Raw genomic sequence first — 20,098 nt, forward strand, 5'->3', positions numbered from 1 at the left:
CTATCGAACGGTAAAAATATAATTTTTTAATACGGTTGAGGTGTTGGATTTGGTTGCCACTAGACTGTGGTGCAGGTTCAGGCTGTTGTATAACAGGAGCTTGTTCTTCTGGTTCAGGGTCTTTAGGTATAATACAACAAACTGACCTACTCTTTTACCAATATTTTTGACTCCGTTCCAAATTCCTCTTCCTACGGTTTTTATTCCATTCCATATACCTCTTCCAACTCTTCTGAAGAAGTTTCCAATACTACTGAAGAAACCCATTTTACTATATGTAAAAATCTAATGTCCGCCTAGTCTCTTACGTTTCCTGTTGAGTTCCATAGCATTCTTTAACTGGAGCTCATACATTCTGTTTCTCCTCTGGTAGAAAACATATTCTGGGTCAACTCCTGTGTTCGCGTCATCTGCATAAAGTTGTTTATATCCCACTTCAGGGTTTGTATAAAACTCTTTCCATCTCATATTTGCATACCATGGTGGCAAACCTAACGCAGCGTCATTTGACATGGCAGTTTGCATTTGTACATCTGTTGGCACTTGACCATAGTTTGCCATTGCAGTTTGTATTCTAACTTCATTTGGAATATTCTCTGGGTTTGGTTGTCCAGGTTGCTGTGCATTCGCTAAGTTCTGTGCGTCCATTTAATATTAGAAAAATATCTCTTACGAGTACATATACTGAACATTTGCAGGCATTGGTTCATCTTCATATTCTCTATATCTTTCTGCCACGTCAAAGAAATAAATGACACAATGGAAAAAACCTAAAACAAGTAGTCCTATTTCAAACCACATTTACTTACTAATAAAATTTCTTTGTTATGACACTTTCTCCGGTTTATAGGACCTCTCTCATATTCTATCTTGTCATATCTAAACTCATAGTCATGTATGTCCTCTAACCATCTCATAACGGTTTCCAAACCACTTTTATGATATGTAAAGTAAAAGCATGGATGGTATGTATATAACGTCTAAAGTTTCTAAAGAGTCTCTCAAAGTCCAGTCTACTTGGTATTGAAAATCCCATGTGTTAAAGAACGGCGGGTCCACTATAAAGAAAACATTTTCCTTGTCTTTATATTTTTCATACAACTCTGTCCAATGACATCTCACAAACTCTATACCCTCAATATATTTTTCTATGTCCTCTTTGAAAACATTTGTATAGTTAAGATATAAAACTTTTGACATAAGTGTTTCAATGTCATGAACTCTTATAGCACCACTATATAATAGTCTAGCAGATATACTATTCCAGTCTATATATTCTGCTTTTTTCAAAACCTCTCTCACAATATTTTTGTTATCTAATGGTATACGTTCCATCTTACCTATAGGTATCTTTTCTTTTAACTCTTTCAATATATTGTTTGTGTCTGGTATATGTTTGAGACGGTCCATATAGTTGTCGAAGTCATTGCATATAATCTTTGAGTCTGGGAATATTGTATGGCACAAATGGGATATATAGAAACTTCCACCGAACAAATCTACAAATGTTAGACCATTCGGTAGTTTCTTAAGTTCTCTCAATATAATATCTTTACATTTACCCTTATTTCCAAAGAACGGTAACGGTGGTTTTGTAAAATTCATTTATATATAATAATAAAAATGTTTTTCCTGAAAAGTGACAGAAAAGTGACAAAGCATGAAAACATATATAATTTGTGAAAAGCGACACATTATATAATGTTTTCGACCCAGAAGAAGGCTTCTCAAAGTATACTTCCTTGGAACGCCTGTAACTTTTCCTGTAGCGACGATAGACCCTTACTTGTCCGGACAAAGTTATACTAAACATCTTCAGGGCTAGAGGGCACGAAGTGCCTGGAGGCCCCACTACCTTTTTTTTTTTTTTCTATAATATTTATAAAGCTGATTTGATATATAACACATTTAGCTTAACAAAATAACTTAGAAAAATTGCCGCGAAAAATAAGAGTAAGTGTCACTTTTTGTCACTTTTTCTAGTGATGCATTTCGGTACGGAACAAAATCAAATTCAATCCAAAAAATTTATCTAATTTCTAATATTCTTTCAAAGGTACAGCTAACAGGAAATTGTTTCAAGGGTGCGGCTAAAAATTTATAATTTCCTGTTAGCTGCACCCTTTATAGCATCCATCATAAGAAAGATACAGCAAATAAGAAGATAAACACAATTTTTAATCTAAATTCAAATTTTCCATTCAAAAGTGTTATGAATTTCTCTTATTCATAATCATCATTCAGTTTTTGATTCAAAATTTTGAGATCTGATTTGCAATTCAAGATTGACAAATGAAATATGAAAATAAGAATGTTTATATAGGTTTGCTTAAAGAAATATACACTAAATTTTATGCAAACCCTATTAAAAAGAAAGAATTGAAATATAAAATAAAAAACTTTTTATTCAAACAAAACAAAAAGAAAATAAAATAAATGAGTGCATTAAATTGAAATAATGCTTGCTGTTTTTTAAAGGTTTTATGAAATCAAATTAAATGTAATTTTTTACTAAATTGGTAAATGGGAGCGGAATACAAAAGAAAAATGAGAGGATCTGGGACAAAACAACGCCCAGATTCCTCTCGGTAAAAGTATTCCGCTCCTATTTTTTCAAATAAGGAACGGAAGTACCTTGTTAATTGAAGATAAGACATCCATCTTATCGGCCATTCCTACTGCCCGGGATTTATCGGAGTGATCGAATGTTAGGAGTCCTTGTCTCCAATTAAAATAAATGATTTGGCGGTAAAAAATTTACATCTTTTCAAAATAGTCCAAAATTAGGCGGGGAAATTGAGAAGTATTAATTTTCAATAATCAATTTGTCACACAAAATAAAAAAGCTAAAACAGAATCTAATATGAAACAATGATACAATATGGGACCGTCACGTAAAACACATAAAAAAAAATTACAAATCACTCAAGGAACTACTACCTAGTTCCCAATGGGCTAGGAGTTCTGTAATTAATCGAATATGGCATAGTTCTTTCGAAGTCTCTCATTTGATGAGAGGCCTCGGAAGAACTATGTCATAAGGTACTCTTACTACCACTACCTAGTTCCCAATGGGCTAGGAGTTCTGTAATTAATCGAATATGGCATAGTTCTTTCGAAGTCTCTCATTTGATGAGAGGCCTCGGAAGAACTATGTCATAAGGTACTCTTACTACCACTACCTAGTTCCCAATGGGCTAGGAGTTCTGTAATTAATCGAATATGGCATAGTTCTTTCGAAGTCTCTCATTTGATGAGAGGCCTCGGAAGAACTATGTCATAAGGTACTCTTACTACCACTACCTAGTTCCCAATGGGCTAGGAGTTCTGTAATTAATCGAATATGGCATAGTTCTTTCGAAGTCTCTCATTTGATGAGAGGCCTCGGAAGAACTATGCCATAAGGTACTCTTACCACCACTACCTAGTTCCCAATGGGCTAGGAGTTCTGTAATTAATTGAATATGGCATAGTTCTTCCGAAGTCTCTCATTTGATGAGAGGCCTCGGAAGAACTATGCCATAAGGTAGCATCCTTGTAATTTCTGACTCTTTTCAGGTTATTGAATGTAAATTTATTTGAATAAAGCAAAGTTCTTCCGAAGTCTCTCATTTTATGAGAGACTCCAGAAGAACTTTGCTTTAGTGTAATATAAATGTAATTGTTAACTCACAGAGAGCCAGGGAATCTGTTTGTATTTCGTTTATGGTGAGGTTCTCGGTTGTCCTATCAAATGTATAGGAAAAAACAGAAAATCTCACCATAAGTTAATGCTGTTGTGATTCTCTGGCTCACGGCCGACCAGAGAAAGAGAAAAAAGTTTATAGTTGGGATAAGCTTGATGAATACCTACCCATTGGAAAAATACGTTATTTGTTGCTTTTGTATGAGAAAATAGTTATCATTTTTATACTGCTAAATATTGTAGCACTTAATGGATTGCATATTTTCTTGTTTAAACCTAATTTTTCCAAGTGATTCGGAATCTACGCATTCCAAAAATTCGTTTTCTGCTCTCAGAACGTGAAAATACGCAGTACATCTCAAGATAAAGGGGAATCTTTCTCTTTATTTTTATCAAAAATATGAGTTTTTCTAAAATTTCTCATCAAAATTGTTGTTTTACATTTCAAATTTCAAAAATCAAGATTTTTTTGAGATTTTCAGCAAAATTAAAAACGGTAAAGCGATGTTGTTTTATGAGATTAATCGAATTATGATCTCTGTTTTGGTTTTTAAGAACGAATTCAAATTGTGATCAAAAAGTGATTGATGATATCCTTTTTATAATCCGATGATGATGCTATCCTCTGAAATTGAAACTAATATGAATTGAAGATCCTAGTTTCCATACCTTTATTTGATGATATAAAAAAAAGTTATTTTTATTTGAAAAATTTCAAATGGCGCTGCCGACATTAAATATCCAGCTCCCATATCCTTTTTCTAAAGCAGAAATTGTCAAAGTACATGTTAGTGCCAATGATACGGTTGAAAATGTAATAAACACTGCAATTCAACTTGCAAAAGATTCGAATTCGCCTGTTACAACAGAATACGGACTTTTCTTATCTAAAAAACGCGAATGGTTGTTTCCTTCAGTAAAAATGGTGCAATATCGTAACATTTTTTTGAATTTAGATCCTAACGAAAAAGTTCAATTACGTCCTAAAACGATGCTTTCTCTTGAATTTACATGCTTATCATATTTAGTAAAGATTTACTGTGCGCCTGATCAAAAATTATCATTAATTGTCAACAAATTAATTAATATTCTGAAAAGAACTCCAGATGCTCAATTCTTTGGCAGCTCGGACTGGATTCTTTTCTGGGAAAATGGTGAAGTTTCCTCAGATTTAACAGTGCAACAGGCCTTAAAATTAACTGATTCATTTGGATTAAGAAAAACTACTTCCAAGCTCAAACAGACAACAGATTTACCGATATTTAACCAGAGCATACAGAATGCCCTTGCACGAACCAGCCCAACTGCCATAATTCCATACTTTTTAGAAGAAATTTTCAAAATCATTGATAGCCATGCGGATGTAGAAGGTTTATTCAGAAAATCAGGTCAGCAAACACATGTCGAAGAAATGGCTAACTATATCGATTCAAATTATAATATTAATGAAGTTTTAACTTACTTAGATCAGCAGCCGATTCATGATATTACAGGAGTTCTTAAACTTTATTTAAAGAACCTTACAAACCCAGTTATCCCCTTTTCTTACTATAAACAATTGGAATCCTTAACAAAAGTAACAGATACGAACTCAAGAGTCATTAAAACAAAGCAACTTTTGGATACAATGCCTCTTGCTAACTTCGCTATCATTGCGAGATTCATGGAAGTCTTAAATCATATTCTTATGGAAGAATCAAGCAAAATGACATTGACAAACCTTGCAATCTGCATTTCAGGAATTATCACTAAGAACCCTGATACAAATGTTGATCCAATCTCTTCACAAGTTGTTTCTCAAAATATAATTGTAGATCTTCTTTCCCATTACCGTTATTACTTCAAAAATGAACCATATTATGGTAAAACATGCCATGGAATAGCAATTAAAGACGCAACTTACGGAGGAATTGAAATTTCGGTTAATGAAGACGTAATGATTCTTGATTCGTGTCCTGTTGACAAGCCAAATATGTACCAGATTTTGGCAAAATCCAATAAGATTTTTGTCCCATATCAATCGATTTACGTCGATGGACAAAATCTTTTCTTGACAGATCGGACAGTTATTGAAAATGAGTCCCTTGACCAGCAAAGCTGTCCATTTGCAACATGCGAAGGTATTTATGGAAACCACGAATGTTATAAGACAATTTCTGACTTGACAAAGTCAATTCAGGACAAAGTCTCTACAGTTCATGAAGTTATCGAGAGACTTGAAGATGATCCTGATGTTGATCTCCAAGAAATTGAACGTGAAATCAATCAAATTTCCGAAACTTTTGTTTTTTAAATTTTTTATCTCTCTTTGTACTAAACTAGCTGTGTTTTATTCATATCGGACATTATTTATATAAAAAATCAATTCATAAAAAATGAAATTGAAATATGCTATCGAAATCTTTCTAAACATGTGGTTTAGTCGAAATTTAAACCATTCTTCATCTCCTCTTTAATTAAACCATGAATCAATAAAATTCTTTCCGAATCTCAATATTTTGCCATTTCGGATCACAATGTTCTACTTTTCATCAAGGCAATAATTCATTAAGGGCATTTGCTTTAATTTTTAGAGTGATGTACGTTTAAAATCAAAATTTGCATGAACGGAAAGGACCTGGCTTTCGAGTTAGATGAGAAGCAAACTATATTTAATCAACTTGTAGAAGAAGTAAATCACAGTTATCAAGATATTGAACAAATTAATAAAGCCATTGTCGAAAAACAAAAACAAATTGTATTAGCTAAGCTTAGAAATGCTAATTTACGATCTAGAAAACCAACAACACTTAAAGTAAATCCAGAACCATCCGAAGGTGAATATCAAATCAATGATGAACATCGAGTTATTCTAAATAACAAATTAAATGAACTCAAACCTATTTCTTATGAAATAGATGAACATGAAACAATTCAACGAGAGTTATTACAGTCTTTAGAAAACGTCACAGCAGATTCTAAAGCAGAAAACATTAAAAAGGTAGATTTATCGATCAAAGAGCATGAAATATTAAATGAGATCGACAAGCAGAACAATCAGATTAATATTCTTAAAAAGAAAGTTACAGAAACAGAATTGAGAATTCAATCTCTCCAAACTCTCAAGCAAGAAGGTGATGCAGCATACATGAAGCTCAAACAAAGAGAAATTGAGTTCGAGAATTCCCTCGGAGGTAGAATTGACTGCCTGAAAGAAATTCCAAATTTGCAGAAGCAACTATATGATTTGGATACAGAACTCAATCAAACTAAGGCTAGAATTCAAGCTAATAACGAAGAGGAGAAACAAAGACAAGAGAACTTTGATAAGTCTAATTTAGCTCATAACACAGCAATAAACTGGCAGCGCGAGAGAGACCAACTTTTACAAGAATTAAAGGAGCTCAAAGATCAAATAGAAGTTCAAGAAAAAGGCCTTCAAGATGAACAAAAGAAAGCTAACTCAGACAATGCTAGAAATAAAAAGTATTCACAGTTTGTTCAGAAATGGAAGAGTAGTCTAAATAGCATTGATGAGCCAGAACAGACCATTTCACAACTTTGGGATGAAAAAGAGATGCTTCGTGCAGAAATTCAATCTATGAAGCATGAAAAAGAAGAATTAATAGGAGAACTTATAGCCAAGAATACTAAGCTCAATGATGAAATATCAAGAAGACGTCAAAAACCGGAGCAACTTAAAATTATTTTCCAAACTGAGCAAAATAACTTGAAGGGAAGTGGCAGTAATAGCTCTTCGCAAGCTTCTTTCAAAGCTCAGGAAGAAAAACTGCTTAAGGAAATCCAAGAAGTTCGCCTTAAGCTTGCTGAAAAATATTATCTTTAGAAAGACTGCAGTGGGCATCCTCTTGGTTTCATAACATGCATTTGTTTGTATTTAGTTAGAACATCCTTATATTATTCATAAAAATTTTGTTTTTGTTTACTTATTTTTTGATTATTGAAAGCTGATTGGAGTTAATCTGCCACAATAAATTCTATAGTTCATTTTATCTCATAAACTCAAATTGAAATCAGAGAAATGCGAGCTTATTGATAAGAAAGAGCTCATAAAACAAATTTATCCTCTATAAGAGAAGAGTAACAGCTTATAATATATTAATGTATGTGGTATATACATTAGATTTGCACAAGGAAATCAAGATAAAAAAGCAATTAGATATTAGATAGTATAAAACAATTGAAACAGAAGTTTCGATTCAATGAACCACGTTTTATAGATTTAACAGGTTCAAAATCTTTTGTATTTTATTATACATGATCGGTGTTTAGGTTTGAAAAATTATTTGCAAAAAATGTTAAACAACAATGAATTGTTTGCCAAAGAATTAGCTATTGGATCAGTATGTTGGACTTATCAACGTTATGATGTTCTAATGATCTTTACGAAATTTTATATTAGAAAAGGTCCCTTTGTTAATGGGATTAGATGGAACCTTTTTATATATAAAATTCAAATTTAATAGAATTGAACAGTTTTTAAGTAATTTTCATCGAAAATTTAAAATAATGCTGAAAAACTTTCTTAGACTTGAGTAATATAAGATTTTTCAGTATATATTATTGAAATATATAGATTTCGGAGCAATTTGTTTGGAATTTTATTAGATTGAATTTTATTTTCTTGTGATCTTGTGCTAGAACATCCTGTACTGCTAGAAAACAATCAGATGAAACACATATGTAGGCGTGGCATAGTTATCTGGCCAGTTCCGATTGCAATGAGAACAACGGATTTATTTATTTGAGACCAACAATGAGTAAGTTTTGAAAAGATTGGTAAGGTAGTTGATATTTTGATGATTTGGATTGACGAACATTTATCTTTTGAGAGAATTGTTCGATCAGAATTTTGAATGTGGAAGTTCAAAAACAGGAACCACAAATATTAATTCTCTATATTTGGTTATACAGCCTATTTTAAAATTCGAGTGATGCCATAAATCCTCACAATAATTGAAAGGGTGAAAATCAATAATTTTTTTTTCGGATTTGATGAAAAGTGCAGGCAATATGGCGTGTGTCAAAGTTAATTCATTAAAGTTGGTGGGATTAAAAAAGGGCGTGGCCTGGAAAAAGCGGTTCCTTTGAAACCTAGGTGTGGCCTATCTTTGAAAGAAAAAAGTGACATGACCAGAGTTCTCAATTAATTTCAAAATCTTTCAAATCATTTTTCAGACAGAATGAGATACTACGCATCTCCAATTGAAGAGGACGAGCTTGTTTCCGATGCTTACAAATTAGTTCGCAAGGAGGACATCGGCGCTCTCGAATTCGAGGGTGACTACATCGAAGTCGATGTCGAAGAAGGCGAAACCACAAGAAAGGACACAGTCATGAACATCCCATACAACAACAACCTTCAGAAGCTCGAACTCACAAAGGCTCAGTTCGGTGCCTGGTGCAAGAAGTTCATCCCAGCCCGTAAGGCTCAGCTTTCCGGCGATGCTCAGACAGAATTCATGCAGAACGCTAAGAAGTTCGTCATGTGGGTTGATGCTAACTTCAAGGAATTCGATTTCTTCGTTGGCCCAACAAACAACGTTGATGACATGATGCTCTTCTGCAAGCATGATGAATCAGGTGCTAAGCCATACTTCTATCTTATCATCGGCTCCTGCCCAGACTACAAGTATTAAATAAATTCTATTGGTATATTCGTATACATTAAAATTAGAGTATTATCTTCTTATATTCAATCTTCCCTCTTTTTTTATTGTTTGTTTTTCTATTTTTTCTTTAGAATAGAAATTTTTTCTTGAAAAAACGATTATTCTGTATCAATATGGACGCAATAACAATAAATTAGATGAGTCAATAACTGTTGCGTTCATCTTACAATAGCTTCACTAAAAATGATATTTAGATCTGAAACTTCAAATTAAATCTTATTATGATTGCAAAAAAATCAATCCTATCATAATTTATTCCACTCCTGCTAGTTGACCAAAAATAAACTAAGTCACTTAGAAATATATTTTTTATTATTGACTCTTTAACTTATGTTTGACTTTTAGCGCGCTAATGTACCGTTATTAACTCCATGTTCTGCAATTTTAATTATGAAAAACAAGCTTTTAATTAAATAACAAAGGAAATGCGCTGAACAACAATGTCTTCTTTTTCTGTCTAGTATCTGCAAATATAGTACCTATTCAAAATGGTAAAATATTGATTTACAGATACTATATTGTAGTAAAGCTTATTTTGTGAGTAAATCTGGTATTACATCTTTTTGTTCTTTGGGTCAGGTTTTAATTCCCTTAAATTAAGGTAATTAATATATGGTTGATAAAACGCAATTAATTTAGCTAATTCTTTTTGTCCAGCTTCACGTTCAAAGCTGTCGAGTGTAATCGGTGTATTGTAATATTCAGCATACTGATCAGACGAAATTATATGATTTTTATGAAGATCTTGACATACATTAAGAATTGCAAGTGCCAAGGAACTTGGGTGGTCCTCACCATGCTTATATTTACTTTCAAAATTAACTACAACTTGGTAATGTTCCGTATTCTTTATAATGCTATTCCCATATTTTCTAGTTATTTCGATAATTCTTTGGGTTATTGGGTATCCTACAAAATTTCTACCATTTTTCATCAAGTTCTTTATAAATATCATGTATTTATTTTCCTCCTCCTCTGTCAACCCTGTACTAGTCATAATTTTTTGTTTACAAATGAACGTTTAATTTTAGAATAGATTTTGATGAAAGGTACAAAAAAGAATGATCAAGAAAACCGTACATCAAAGGATAATCATGCGTTCGACTTTGAAGCATGGAAAGAAACTGAATTGGAGAGAATTAAAAAGATTCACGCGGATGAAAATCAAGTAATCCTTGAAAAAATAGATAAAGAATGGAAAACTTCACTATCTCAAGCTAACAAATCATGGAATTCTCATGAAGATCGCCTTTTAAAGGATCTTATTTCAGCTGGTAAACTTGCTGATGAATTTAATTCAGAGTCTCAAAAAAACAGACAGCTGAAGGATGAAATCACTCAACTGGAGAAAGAATTAGCTAATTTGAGAAAACCAAGAGAGGATACTGAAAGAGAAGAAAGAATTTCTAGAATCAGTTCATTGAGGTACGAAATTAATCAACTAGATGGAAAACTAAGAGAAATAGAGGAAGATCTTCAAAATACAACACGAGAAAAAAATAAATACAAAAAATTGTGTCAGCAGGCATTTGAAACTCTAAAGCAAAAGGTAGCCAAGATCTAGAAATTACATATTTGCGTTATCCTTTAGGTTTAATTATCCAATTTATAATTATATCGTTATTTGAAATCTTTTGATTCTAATTTTCTGATGAATGCTTAATTCCATATGATGAATTTGTTGAATTTATGCTTGTACATGCATTACAACCATTTGTCGAACAATTATCAAAATGAAATAACATTTTAAACTAAATTTCATAGGGAATGTATTATACTCACAGATTTATATAAGTGCACGATACTAAAACATCATTAATTAGTTAATTGTTAAATTTTGATCCAATTACAAAGAGAATCCGATTTGTACTGATGTTAAAATAATAGCTTGTATTGTTATAGTAAGAATGGATCAATACTATTCGAATAAACATATAATATTTTTAATATTTTTCATATTTTGACTTAAAACGCTTATTCTGTGATTACATGATTGTTTATTATCATACATATAAATGAATAAATAATTCATTTTGTTTCAATCCCTAAAATTCATAATTTTATAAAACATAATTTCATTATATAAGCTTGATTAACATATTTTTCTTGGATACTTGCATTGTCTAATTGGAAAATGTAATGGAAATGAAATATGTGACTCTATATTTAATAGAAATGTGAAATCCATCAAAATTTATAAAGAAATAAACACATGTAGAATTTATTCTAAAAAACAGACATATTATTATCATATTTCAAAGTAATCGATTAAAAATCAACTTCATCATCTAATTCAAGAGGGGAAACATCTTCAGTATTTGCAGACATCTTAATTAGATCGACTTCATCAGTCTTCTTATCGCAAAATCCAGCGAATGCGTGTGTTTGCGAGAAGAGAGTGTAAAAAGCCTTCGAATCTTTTGGAATACTATCGAGGAAGAGTGTTCTATTGAACACTGTGCATGGTCTGTCGATATCTGTTGTATCTGTAACGAAGCATGGCTTGATTAAATCAGCTACTTCTGGTGCAACATGAGATGTAAACGCGAACATGACTTTTTCGACAGTAGCTTGATCGAATATGTATTTCTGGTAATGGTTTGACATGAAGGCAGGTGGCATCGTGTACTTATCGAGGTTTTTGAAGAAAGTATAGTAATTTTGGTTCCAAGTTGGAGAAGAAAAGAAGGATTTCTTGATTGCTTTCTGAGGAACAGTAATTGTCTCGCTGGCTTCTCTTATGATGTCCTTTAATCTTTTGATGAGTCCATCTCTGTTAGGAAGACGAACGACTTTTGGACCTTTGACCTTACCATTCTCGAGATCTACGTAAACCGCTTGGTCGCCAATCTCTATTTCTGACAAATCGGTATTTTTGAAAACTCCTGCGATATAAGGTACAGGAGAGTTAAGTAATCCGATAAATCTGTCATCATTAATTACGTAAGGGATGAGGGGTGTCTGGAATGGGAAAGGAGAGAGGATTGCTCTTAAAGCAAGTACGCTAGAAGATAATAATCTGGCATCATCAGCTTGGAACATGATGTAGTTGCCGAGAAGTGCGTATGTAAATAGATTGACGATATCTGGTATGGAAAGGTATGAGAATAAAACGTCCAAGCAACAGGCGGCGATTAAATTGATATCACTAGCAGCTGCGGGTACGTGGACGAACAATGTGCTCAAAACTGGGAATGCTTGTTTGTTGTATCGCTTAATGGAGATGGAGCGATAAAGATTGACCTGGTTAAGGAAGTGAATCTTTGGAGTAATACCCGGCCAAACACCGCAACCATTCATTCTTAACAAATCTGGAAGTGTCTCGCCTCGGATAACATGGAATGGCTTATGGCTAAGCATTGTTTTGTTGAATTTGAACTCATTCGGTTTATGATATGCATTGACTAGGAAATACAAGAATTGGAAGTGGCTAGAAAGAATGGGGATGGAAGAAATGATGCAAAATGCAAATGGATATTTAATGGATACTTCACTTGCAAACCATGGAATTGGATTAGTCATAACTTTAAACTTTGCAACACAGCCATAAAACGTGCAGCTCTGTCCACCAAGCCTGAATGTATATAGCTCAAGTAAAGGGTTTTTCTTCTTTTGTTCTTTTTCTTTTAATTTTCCGAATCCGTTTGGAAAACAATGCAAAGTAAGCATGTTCATATCGTCAGGACTCATGGCAAGTGGGGAAGCAGGAAATATTGTAATGATTTTCGGATCGGTGACTTTTGTTCCTTTTTCGACTGGAGGAGCTCCTACAATAAGAAAGTGTTCAAGCATATTACGTGCGTTTTTATCAACTCTAATAACCTCTGTAAATATGCCTGAACTCCTTTTAAGCTGAAGAGAACGGTAAACAGAAAGATCCATTTTCGACATAATTTTTTTTTCTTGAACTCAAATTTTTTTTTCAATATTGAACTTTCTTGAATAGTGATTATTATATGATACCCAAACAATGTATTTATTTAGTTTATAGCACAAAATTTTCAATGCTCAAAAGAAATTGTAAATGATTTCATGATCAAAATTAATCAAATATTATGTTAATTTAGTTAAAATACAAAATATGACTTTCAAGCTGTCAAATTATCACGGGGTTTGATTTTTCGATAATTTGAGCTAACTTACAAGGCTCGTATATCATGTAGATACGGATTGTGTAGTTTTCTGTAAAATTATATAAATTTTGGATGACTTTACAAATTTTGCTTTCAAAATCAACTGTCAAAAAAAATTCAATCTTATTTAAAAAGCTTAGAATTCAACAGGGATTATAAAAATTAATAGTTCAGGTTTTTGATTGTTTATAAAAATTTTTGACGCCATATAATAAACGGTAAAAATTTGAGGAAAATTATTCCTCTTCTGGATATCGGACTCGTGAAATTTTAATTTACGATGTATCTTTACAATAGAAACAATTCGAGAAAGGGACAGACTAGCCCATTGTCACTTTTGAATTTAGCAAATGAACGCTTATGGAGTGGAGTTTTTGGGTAAATCTGATTTGCTTATAAATGAAATAAAATCAAAAGAAACCATATTGGCATTATATTATGCAAAAATAAATGATCTTACTTAGTACTTTTAAAGTTAATTTCAGAAAAAATTTGACACAATGGTATCCGGCACATACAAGTGGTGTACAACCAAAATATAAGTTGGTTTAAACATATATTGCTATATCTCATGATCTTACTTAGTACTTTTAAAGTTAATTTCAGAAAAAATTTGACACAATGGTATCCGGCACATACAAGTGGTGTACAACCAAAATATAAGTTGGTTTAAACATATATTGCTATATCTCATGATCTTACTTAGTACTTTTAAAGTTAATTTCAGAAAAAATTTGACACAATGGTATCCGGCACATACAAGTGGTGTACAACCAAAATTTCATATCCCTAGTTTTACATTTATGTTTAGTTTTATTTCACCTAATTTTCAAAGATCATAATTGAATTAGATGGCCAAGCTATTCAAAACACGACCAAGCTTATCAAAATAAGACCAATATATTCAAAATTCTTTATTCTTTCAAATCATTTCATTTTAATGCAGATCCAAGATCACGAACTCACATATATCGAGTTGCTTAAGTATCGAGTGCAACAAGAAATCCAAGCAGGTTGTAGTTATTCATATAAAACTAGGAAAGAAAGAAATCAAATCGAATTTAATTGTAAGTGGCCGAATTGTCCATGTCGCTTCCTTGTTGATACACTTCCCGATGACAAGTACCACATACGAAAATGTATTAACACCCACAATCATTCTGCCCCTTTTCCAAACAAATCACAACAAATTACATCATATTTTTATAGATCTTATTTAACAAGATATTTTGAATCAAATCAAGACCGTGTTTACGCACAATTAAGGTATTTCAAAGATCTTAATATCCCATTTGATAGTGGGATCATTCCGGAAATGTTTCAACAATCTACAGATGCTTTAAAAAAGTTTTCTAAACGCCTTCATGCAATCAATACCCGTTTCTCAGCGGATGATGTTACATCTCTTGCAATTTTTGTCGACATGATTAAGAGTCATTCTCCAGATGATCTCATCGAGTTTATTCACGAGCCAGATCGTATGATTTTCTATTACGCCCCATTCGAAGCAAATGCTTTTTCACATCAAATACAAACTTATCACATTGATTCCACTTATAAGCTCTTGCGCTCTCGCATACCATTTTATGCCGTCACTGGCAAATTCGCGGAATCAATTGTTTTTCCGTTTTTGTATTTTTTCGTTTGGCCCAACACAAGTGAAAATATACAAGTTTGTCTCACAGCATATTTTGGCTCCATCAATCGCGAACCATCTTATTTTTCGATGGACTGCGCACCTCAAATCACAAATGCTGTTGAAACAGCCATCCCCTTATGCCAGATCATTTGGTGTGGCGTTCATGTGTTGCGCGCTGTCATGAGAAAGGCTGAAAAGTTTCAAGATCGTTCCAACTTCGAAACTTTCTATAACTTAATGAAGTTATTGGTCTTTGGTTCTGAAGAGGAAGAAATTGATCCTGATGAAGTTTACAACAATTTAGAAGAAATTTTAAATGAGGAACCTGCTGCCCGTGAATACTTTGACCAACAGTGGCGCCATCATCTTGACAGGTGGATGCTTCGCTATAGAAATGAAGGAGATGGAACAAACAACATCTCGGAATCACATTTCAAGGTTTTGAAGCACCAGTACTTCCCAGAAAGGCGAAATCTTCGACTCGAGAGTTAGTATACCTATCTTGGGTACGGAGGCACTGCGCGCCTCCTTACCCATTATATGTGAATTTGACACTTTACAAAACCGCTAATGTATATTTTACAACACAAACGACAACACTAACTTAACCTTAAATATTTACAAAACCGCCAACCACTTCACCTCACTAACATTTTCGCTAACGACTTCACTAATGAAAAAATAAACGTTCTCACTAACGTTCCCACTAATGTTCTCATTTACAAAAGTATTGCAGCGCTTCCCATTGCTGTGCTTCACACAATAGTTCATATTCTTCAGTATCGCTGCTGTCACTCCAATCGTCAGAGTCAAAATCACTGTCAAAATAAATGTATGTAAGTTTTGACAAAGCTAATGAAACACGCTTACCGTTTGTATCTATTGCTTTTATATATCTCCCATTATGTTTGTTGTCGTAAACGCTCAAACTAACTTTACCCTTTCTCCCTCGTATCTGATAGAATGTATTTTCACGAGGAACGAAGAACAAATTCTTGAACTCATGACCGTTGTAGTTTGTTATCTCAATAGTTTTCGTCATTTATATAAAAATAAAATAAAAAATAAAATAAAAAATAAACTTAAAAATTAATGATATCACCACTCCCACACGTATGAAAACATAGCACAAAAATAAATTTAGGTGAAGTGGTGAGATCTCACCTCTTTTTTCACCTGTTTTTTCACCCTGTTGAATTCATTGCTTTATAACTCTCTTCCTTGGTTTCTTTTTAGTTGCTTTCTTCACGTCTGTCTCCAACTTGACTGTCTTTCTTCTTCGTCCGTAATGATACCAGTTACTTCCACCAGTCAATGGGTCAAATGGTCTTTCGTAAGGGTTTCCATACATTCCATAGGGACCATACGGAAAAACTACTGGTGGAGAAGAAACATTTTCTTTAGTTCCATCGACTCTATTTAAATGCATTGTTTCACCTTTCATCTGGTCATTAAAGTCTTTTGCGTGTTTTGCAAACTCATCGTCCTTTCCTAAAGCATTTTCTGACTCAGTCGCAACCAAATTGGATGCTTTATTTATGAGCCCTATTTTATTTAATCTTAACTTCTTTGCAACCCAGCCTCCAATCTTCCTTTATTTGCATCTAATGTCTTCGAAACCCTTCCTCCACTCATTTTATTTACTGCGTCATAAGCTCCAAGTGCTTTTGCTCCAAATGCTAATGCTTTTGTTCCCATTGCGCCTAAAGCTGCCCAAGCTACCATTTACACCATATTAAAATCATCTCTCTTCAATATTATCTCATAAAAGTTCTCGTTACTGGAGAAAGTCAATGAAACATAAGCGTTCTCACGGGCTTCGCCCTCACCGCTTTGCGGTCTATCTAACTTCTTTCTATATCATCTATACGCTTCAAAATGTCTGAACAATTGCTAACATCTTCTACAACAGTTATTTCATCATGAATGACCTTCAAGAACAAGCTCATTTAATATGCTATTAAAATCATCTCAATAATGAGTCCATCCTTTCCGTCTTTGGGTAGCACAACATCTTTCATTGAAGAAGGTTCGACAAGTCTTATGTTAAACTTACTGACAAAGTTTGTTATACTATAATGCTTCGGCGGCGAATACATGTAGTTTGAAAGACATAATATAGATTCTTCAGCAAATTCACTTATACTGGATTTTATAACAATGTTCTCACGAGACCAAATACCACCAATTGACAATCTTGTAAGCAATCCTGCTGAACCTTCTACTGTAAACGTCGATGGTAACATTCCACGAAGGTCATCTATTGACATCGTTGAGTCACTGTATTTAAATATTTTCTTAAAGCAATCGTCATTATCTAACCATGCAATAGCTTTGAAGTTTTCATTCGAATATACATCTGCTTCATTAAATGTAAAACCTGACTTCTTTGCAGAGACGACTTTAAAATCTATTGAGTTTGTTTCAAAATTATATGCTATGGTAACTTCTGAAGGTAATGGATGTCCTTCCGCAGTCAGTTGTTCTCTCACTACCGTTTGAAGCTTTGTATTAAAAACTTTCATGTCATCTCCTGTATCTAAGTTCACATACACAGCAACAGGAAAACTATCTTGCTTTTTTGTTTCATCATTATACCTCAAAACATTAAAGTTCTTCAATAATATTGTTCTTCCTGCTGGAATACTTCGAACCTGTCTGATTTCAATAGCTTTCTCACCTCCTACATACTCTACCCAGTGTCTTGGATATTCATAAGTATACTGACTTTCTTGAATTTTGGTTGGTTTCATCATAACATGTTCATAGTATATCTTTATACTCTTGTCAGTTAGACTCGGTGCTATGTTCTGAATATTTCTGACTTGCATTTTTAATGGAGATAAAATGAAGCATTTAATACATGACGTAGATGAAGACATGAATGAAAGCAGTGAAAAGCTCAACAGTTCTCTCATTCTTCCTTTCAGTAAGGACTATGAGTTCTGTTCAAATGGTGTTTATTTCTATTGTGGAAAGATGGGTTCAGGTAAGACATTTAACCTCATTCGTCATATACTCATAACAGAACGTTTAGGAAATGACTCATATTATGACCAAATCATTATATCAGCAACTTCAGACTCTATGGACTCAACAGTGAAAACATTTATGTCAAAAGTTCAAGCCTCTGTCGTTAAAGTTCCAGACAGTGAACTCATTGAATTTCTTCAACGTTACATTCGACGTAAGAGGAAATATTATGCCATCGTTGAATTTATACAGTCAGGAATGCAAAAGACTTCTGAGGAGATGGAAAGAATTATTGACAAACACCACTTACGTCAGTACTCAGGAGTTTACGATATGAAACGACTTACAAACTACATTCTGTCAAAACTTTCAAAATACCCCTTCAAAAAATATCCTTCAAACACTTTATTAGTTTGTGACGACTTCGCCGGAAAAGGTTTAGTGTCAAAACCAGACTCACCATTAGCTAACATCATTACTAAAGTCAGACATTACCATTTAACTGTAGCAATACTTATGCAAACATGGAGGTTTTTAGCTTTAAACATAAAACGTCTCATAACTGACTTCGTTATCTTTCAAGGTTTCTCACGCTATGACATTGAACTCATTTGGAAACAGTCAGGTATAACATTACCTTTTGAAGAAATTTGGGAAGCATATAAGTCTCTCATCTCTCCTCGTTCATACCTTGAGATTCATATCATGACTAATACCATTAAAGTCAAAAATATTCCATGGGAACAACCAACATTGTTTTAAAGTTTAACCTTCAATTGACTGATGGTAAACAAATTCCATGCATCTCTGTCGCCATTTCTGTTAATATTTTTGCTGTCATTCATATCATCCACTTCCCCATCCGTTAGCTTTTGAGGATATGCGTTAGAATAGCTGTTCTTAAATGAAGGCTTTTCACCTTTGAGAGCATAAACTCTATAACTTTCTGCATACTTTATGTTTGAACCTCCTGAGCCATCATTGACATAAATTTTTATAGGCTTCCACCCTTTGTTCATGTTCCTGCTTCTTCCCTTAGCTCTTTTGTTCAGTAGTTCTACATCTTTATACACAGCACCTGTCTCAGTGAATTCAACAATATTTTCATTCGTTAGCTTTACATTCAAACCCTTGTCGAGTATATTGTTCATTTCATACATATAAAATGTTTTTATTCTATATGAAATGAGAAGCAAATCCATCTTAGCTGGTGCTGTTAATGTTCCAATTGAACCAACATCAAATGTTGACTCACGAACGACAAACAATATTGTCATAAAGAACTATAGTTCAGAGTGTTTGAAAGAAAAAGAACCAGAACTTAAGTCGGTGAATTTAAACACAGCTTCAAACGCTAACGCTACATCAGATGTTAAGTTAGAGTATCCACCACTGGACCAAATTCTTTCAAGAGAAGCCAACGACAATCCTTACACAAATGTTCAAACAAATCCTTCAGATAACGTAGACCATTACCTTCTTCAGTTATACCAAACAATTTTACTCAAAGACGATAAGAAGCTTTTGACAAATCTTATAAGCAAGAACCAAATAATTCTAACAAAGGAGGACCTTGAAAATGTTATCTCACGAATAACAGGGAAACAATGTGTCATTGACTATCTCGACCCTGAAATCGAATGCTGTGGTCAAACTCCACTATTTATGAAAATAGGTAACATCCGCATCATTGAAACACCAGGAACTACAGGAGTTGAGTTTAAGTATAAATATTCGAACGAGTATACAAAACTATCTACTGACTATAAGCTTTGTTTGAAATATGTTTTAGTAAATTAAAGCAGTCAGGACCTTCGGTCTTGGCGCTTTGCGCCGTCAGTCAAAAAAATTTCAAGTTAACAACTTATAGTATCTGTCCAAAACTTCTTCAACACTATTGAACTCATCTTCATAATGCAAACCTAATCTTATTGACTTGGTGCAGTTTTCACTAACACAATATTTTTCTGTTCTCTTGACTGACATAACTAACTCA

General features: G+C 33.3%; 11 protein-coding genes across 11 annotated transcripts, besides 8 other annotated features; 6 read left to right on the forward strand and 5 right to left on the reverse strand.

The window, feature by feature from the left end:
* Positions 1 to 1,870: part of a mobile genetic element that runs on past the window's edge.
* Positions 286 to 561, reverse strand: TVAGG3_1027730 (uncharacterized protein; the record flags this gene model as incomplete). Its single annotated transcript, XM_001313531.2, has 1 exon — positions 286 to 561. The coding sequence occupies one exon, from the start codon at positions 559 to 561 to the stop codon at positions 286 to 288; it is 276 nt and encodes a 91-aa protein (XP_001313532.2).
* A 1,095-nt stretch (positions 1,871 to 2,965) lies between the features above and the next one.
* Positions 2,966 to 3,045: a mobile genetic element.
* A 41-nt stretch (positions 3,046 to 3,086) lies between these two features.
* Positions 3,087 to 3,166: a mobile genetic element.
* A 41-nt stretch (positions 3,167 to 3,207) lies between these two features.
* Positions 3,208 to 3,287: a mobile genetic element.
* Positions 3,288 to 3,325: 38 nt separating this feature from the next.
* Positions 3,326 to 4,042: a mobile genetic element.
* A 355-nt stretch (positions 4,043 to 4,397) lies between these two features.
* Positions 4,398 to 6,019, forward strand: TVAGG3_1027780 (regulation of protein localization to cell-cell adherens junction; the record flags this gene model as incomplete). The annotated part of the gene is made up of 1 exon (XM_001313532.2): positions 4,404 to 5,978. One exon carries the CDS (start codon positions 4,404 to 4,406, stop codon positions 5,976 to 5,978), a length of 1,575 nt encoding a protein of 524 aa, XP_001313533.1.
* A 259-nt stretch (positions 6,020 to 6,278) lies between these two features.
* On the forward strand, positions 6,279 to 7,582 carry TVAGG3_1027790 (uncharacterized protein; the record flags this gene model as incomplete). The annotated part of the gene is made up of 1 exon (XM_001313533.1): positions 6,288 to 7,511. The coding sequence occupies one exon, from the start codon at positions 6,288 to 6,290 to the stop codon at positions 7,509 to 7,511; it is 1,224 nt and encodes a 407-aa protein (XP_001313534.1).
* Positions 7,583 to 8,845: 1,263 nt separating this feature from the next.
* TVAGG3_1027800 (microtubule binding) lies at positions 8,846 to 9,384 on the forward strand (the record flags this gene model as incomplete). The annotated part of the gene is made up of 1 exon (XM_001313534.2): positions 8,869 to 9,324. One exon carries the CDS (start codon positions 8,869 to 8,871, stop codon positions 9,322 to 9,324), a length of 456 nt encoding a protein of 151 aa, XP_001313535.1.
* Positions 9,385 to 9,650: 266 nt separating this feature from the next.
* Positions 9,651 to 10,354, reverse strand: TVAGG3_1027810 (uncharacterized protein; the record flags this gene model as incomplete). Its single annotated transcript, XM_001313535.2, has 1 exon — positions 9,911 to 10,354. The coding sequence occupies one exon, from the start codon at positions 10,352 to 10,354 to the stop codon at positions 9,911 to 9,913; it is 444 nt and encodes a 147-aa protein (XP_001313536.1).
* Positions 10,355 to 10,399: 45 nt separating this feature from the next.
* TVAGG3_1027820 (uncharacterized protein) lies at positions 10,400 to 10,921 on the forward strand (the record flags this gene model as incomplete). Its single annotated transcript, XM_001313536.1, has 1 exon — positions 10,400 to 10,921. The coding sequence occupies one exon, from the start codon at positions 10,400 to 10,402 to the stop codon at positions 10,919 to 10,921; it is 522 nt and encodes a 173-aa protein (XP_001313537.1).
* A 502-nt stretch (positions 10,922 to 11,423) lies between these two features.
* TVAGG3_1027830 (UDENN domain family) lies at positions 11,424 to 13,262 on the reverse strand (the record flags this gene model as incomplete). The annotated part of the gene is made up of 1 exon (XM_001313537.1): positions 11,626 to 13,248. The coding sequence occupies one exon, from the start codon at positions 13,246 to 13,248 to the stop codon at positions 11,626 to 11,628; it is 1,623 nt and encodes a 540-aa protein (XP_001313538.1).
* A 534-nt stretch (positions 13,263 to 13,796) lies between these two features.
* Positions 13,797 to 15,614: a mobile genetic element.
* A 1-nt stretch (position 15,615) lies between these two features.
* Positions 15,616 to 16,353: a terminal%2Cinverted (terminal inverted repeat of Maverick-1A transposon ID:TVAGG3_1027850).
* Positions 15,616 to 20,098: part of a mobile genetic element that runs on past the window's edge.
* TVAGG3_1027860 (uncharacterized protein) lies at positions 17,079 to 17,960 on the reverse strand (the record flags this gene model as incomplete). Its single annotated transcript, XM_001313540.1, has 1 exon — positions 17,079 to 17,960. One exon carries the CDS (start codon positions 17,958 to 17,960, stop codon positions 17,079 to 17,081), a length of 882 nt encoding a protein of 293 aa, XP_001313541.1.
* On the forward strand, positions 18,010 to 18,825 carry TVAGG3_1027870 (protein of unknown function, DUF4106 family; the record flags this gene model as incomplete). Its single annotated transcript, XM_051255087.1, has 1 exon — positions 18,010 to 18,825. A coding segment is annotated over one exon (816 nt), but the record flags the coding sequence as incomplete, so codon positions are not given.
* On the reverse strand, positions 18,861 to 19,262 carry TVAGG3_1027880 (uncharacterized protein; the record flags this gene model as incomplete). The annotated part of the gene is made up of 1 exon (XM_001313541.1): positions 18,861 to 19,262. One exon carries the CDS (start codon positions 19,260 to 19,262, stop codon positions 18,861 to 18,863), a length of 402 nt encoding a protein of 133 aa, XP_001313542.1.
* On the forward strand, positions 19,288 to 19,902 carry TVAGG3_1027890 (uncharacterized protein; the record flags this gene model as incomplete). Its single annotated transcript, XM_051255088.1, has 1 exon — positions 19,288 to 19,902. The coding sequence occupies one exon, from the start codon at positions 19,288 to 19,290 to the stop codon at positions 19,900 to 19,902; it is 615 nt and encodes a 204-aa protein (XP_051080662.1).

Source organism: Trichomonas vaginalis, chromosome I (genome assembly GCF_026262505.1).
Source record: "Trichomonas vaginalis G3 chromosome I, whole genome shotgun sequence".
Classification (NCBI taxonomy): domain Eukaryota; phylum Parabasalia; order Trichomonadida; family Trichomonadidae; genus Trichomonas; species Trichomonas vaginalis.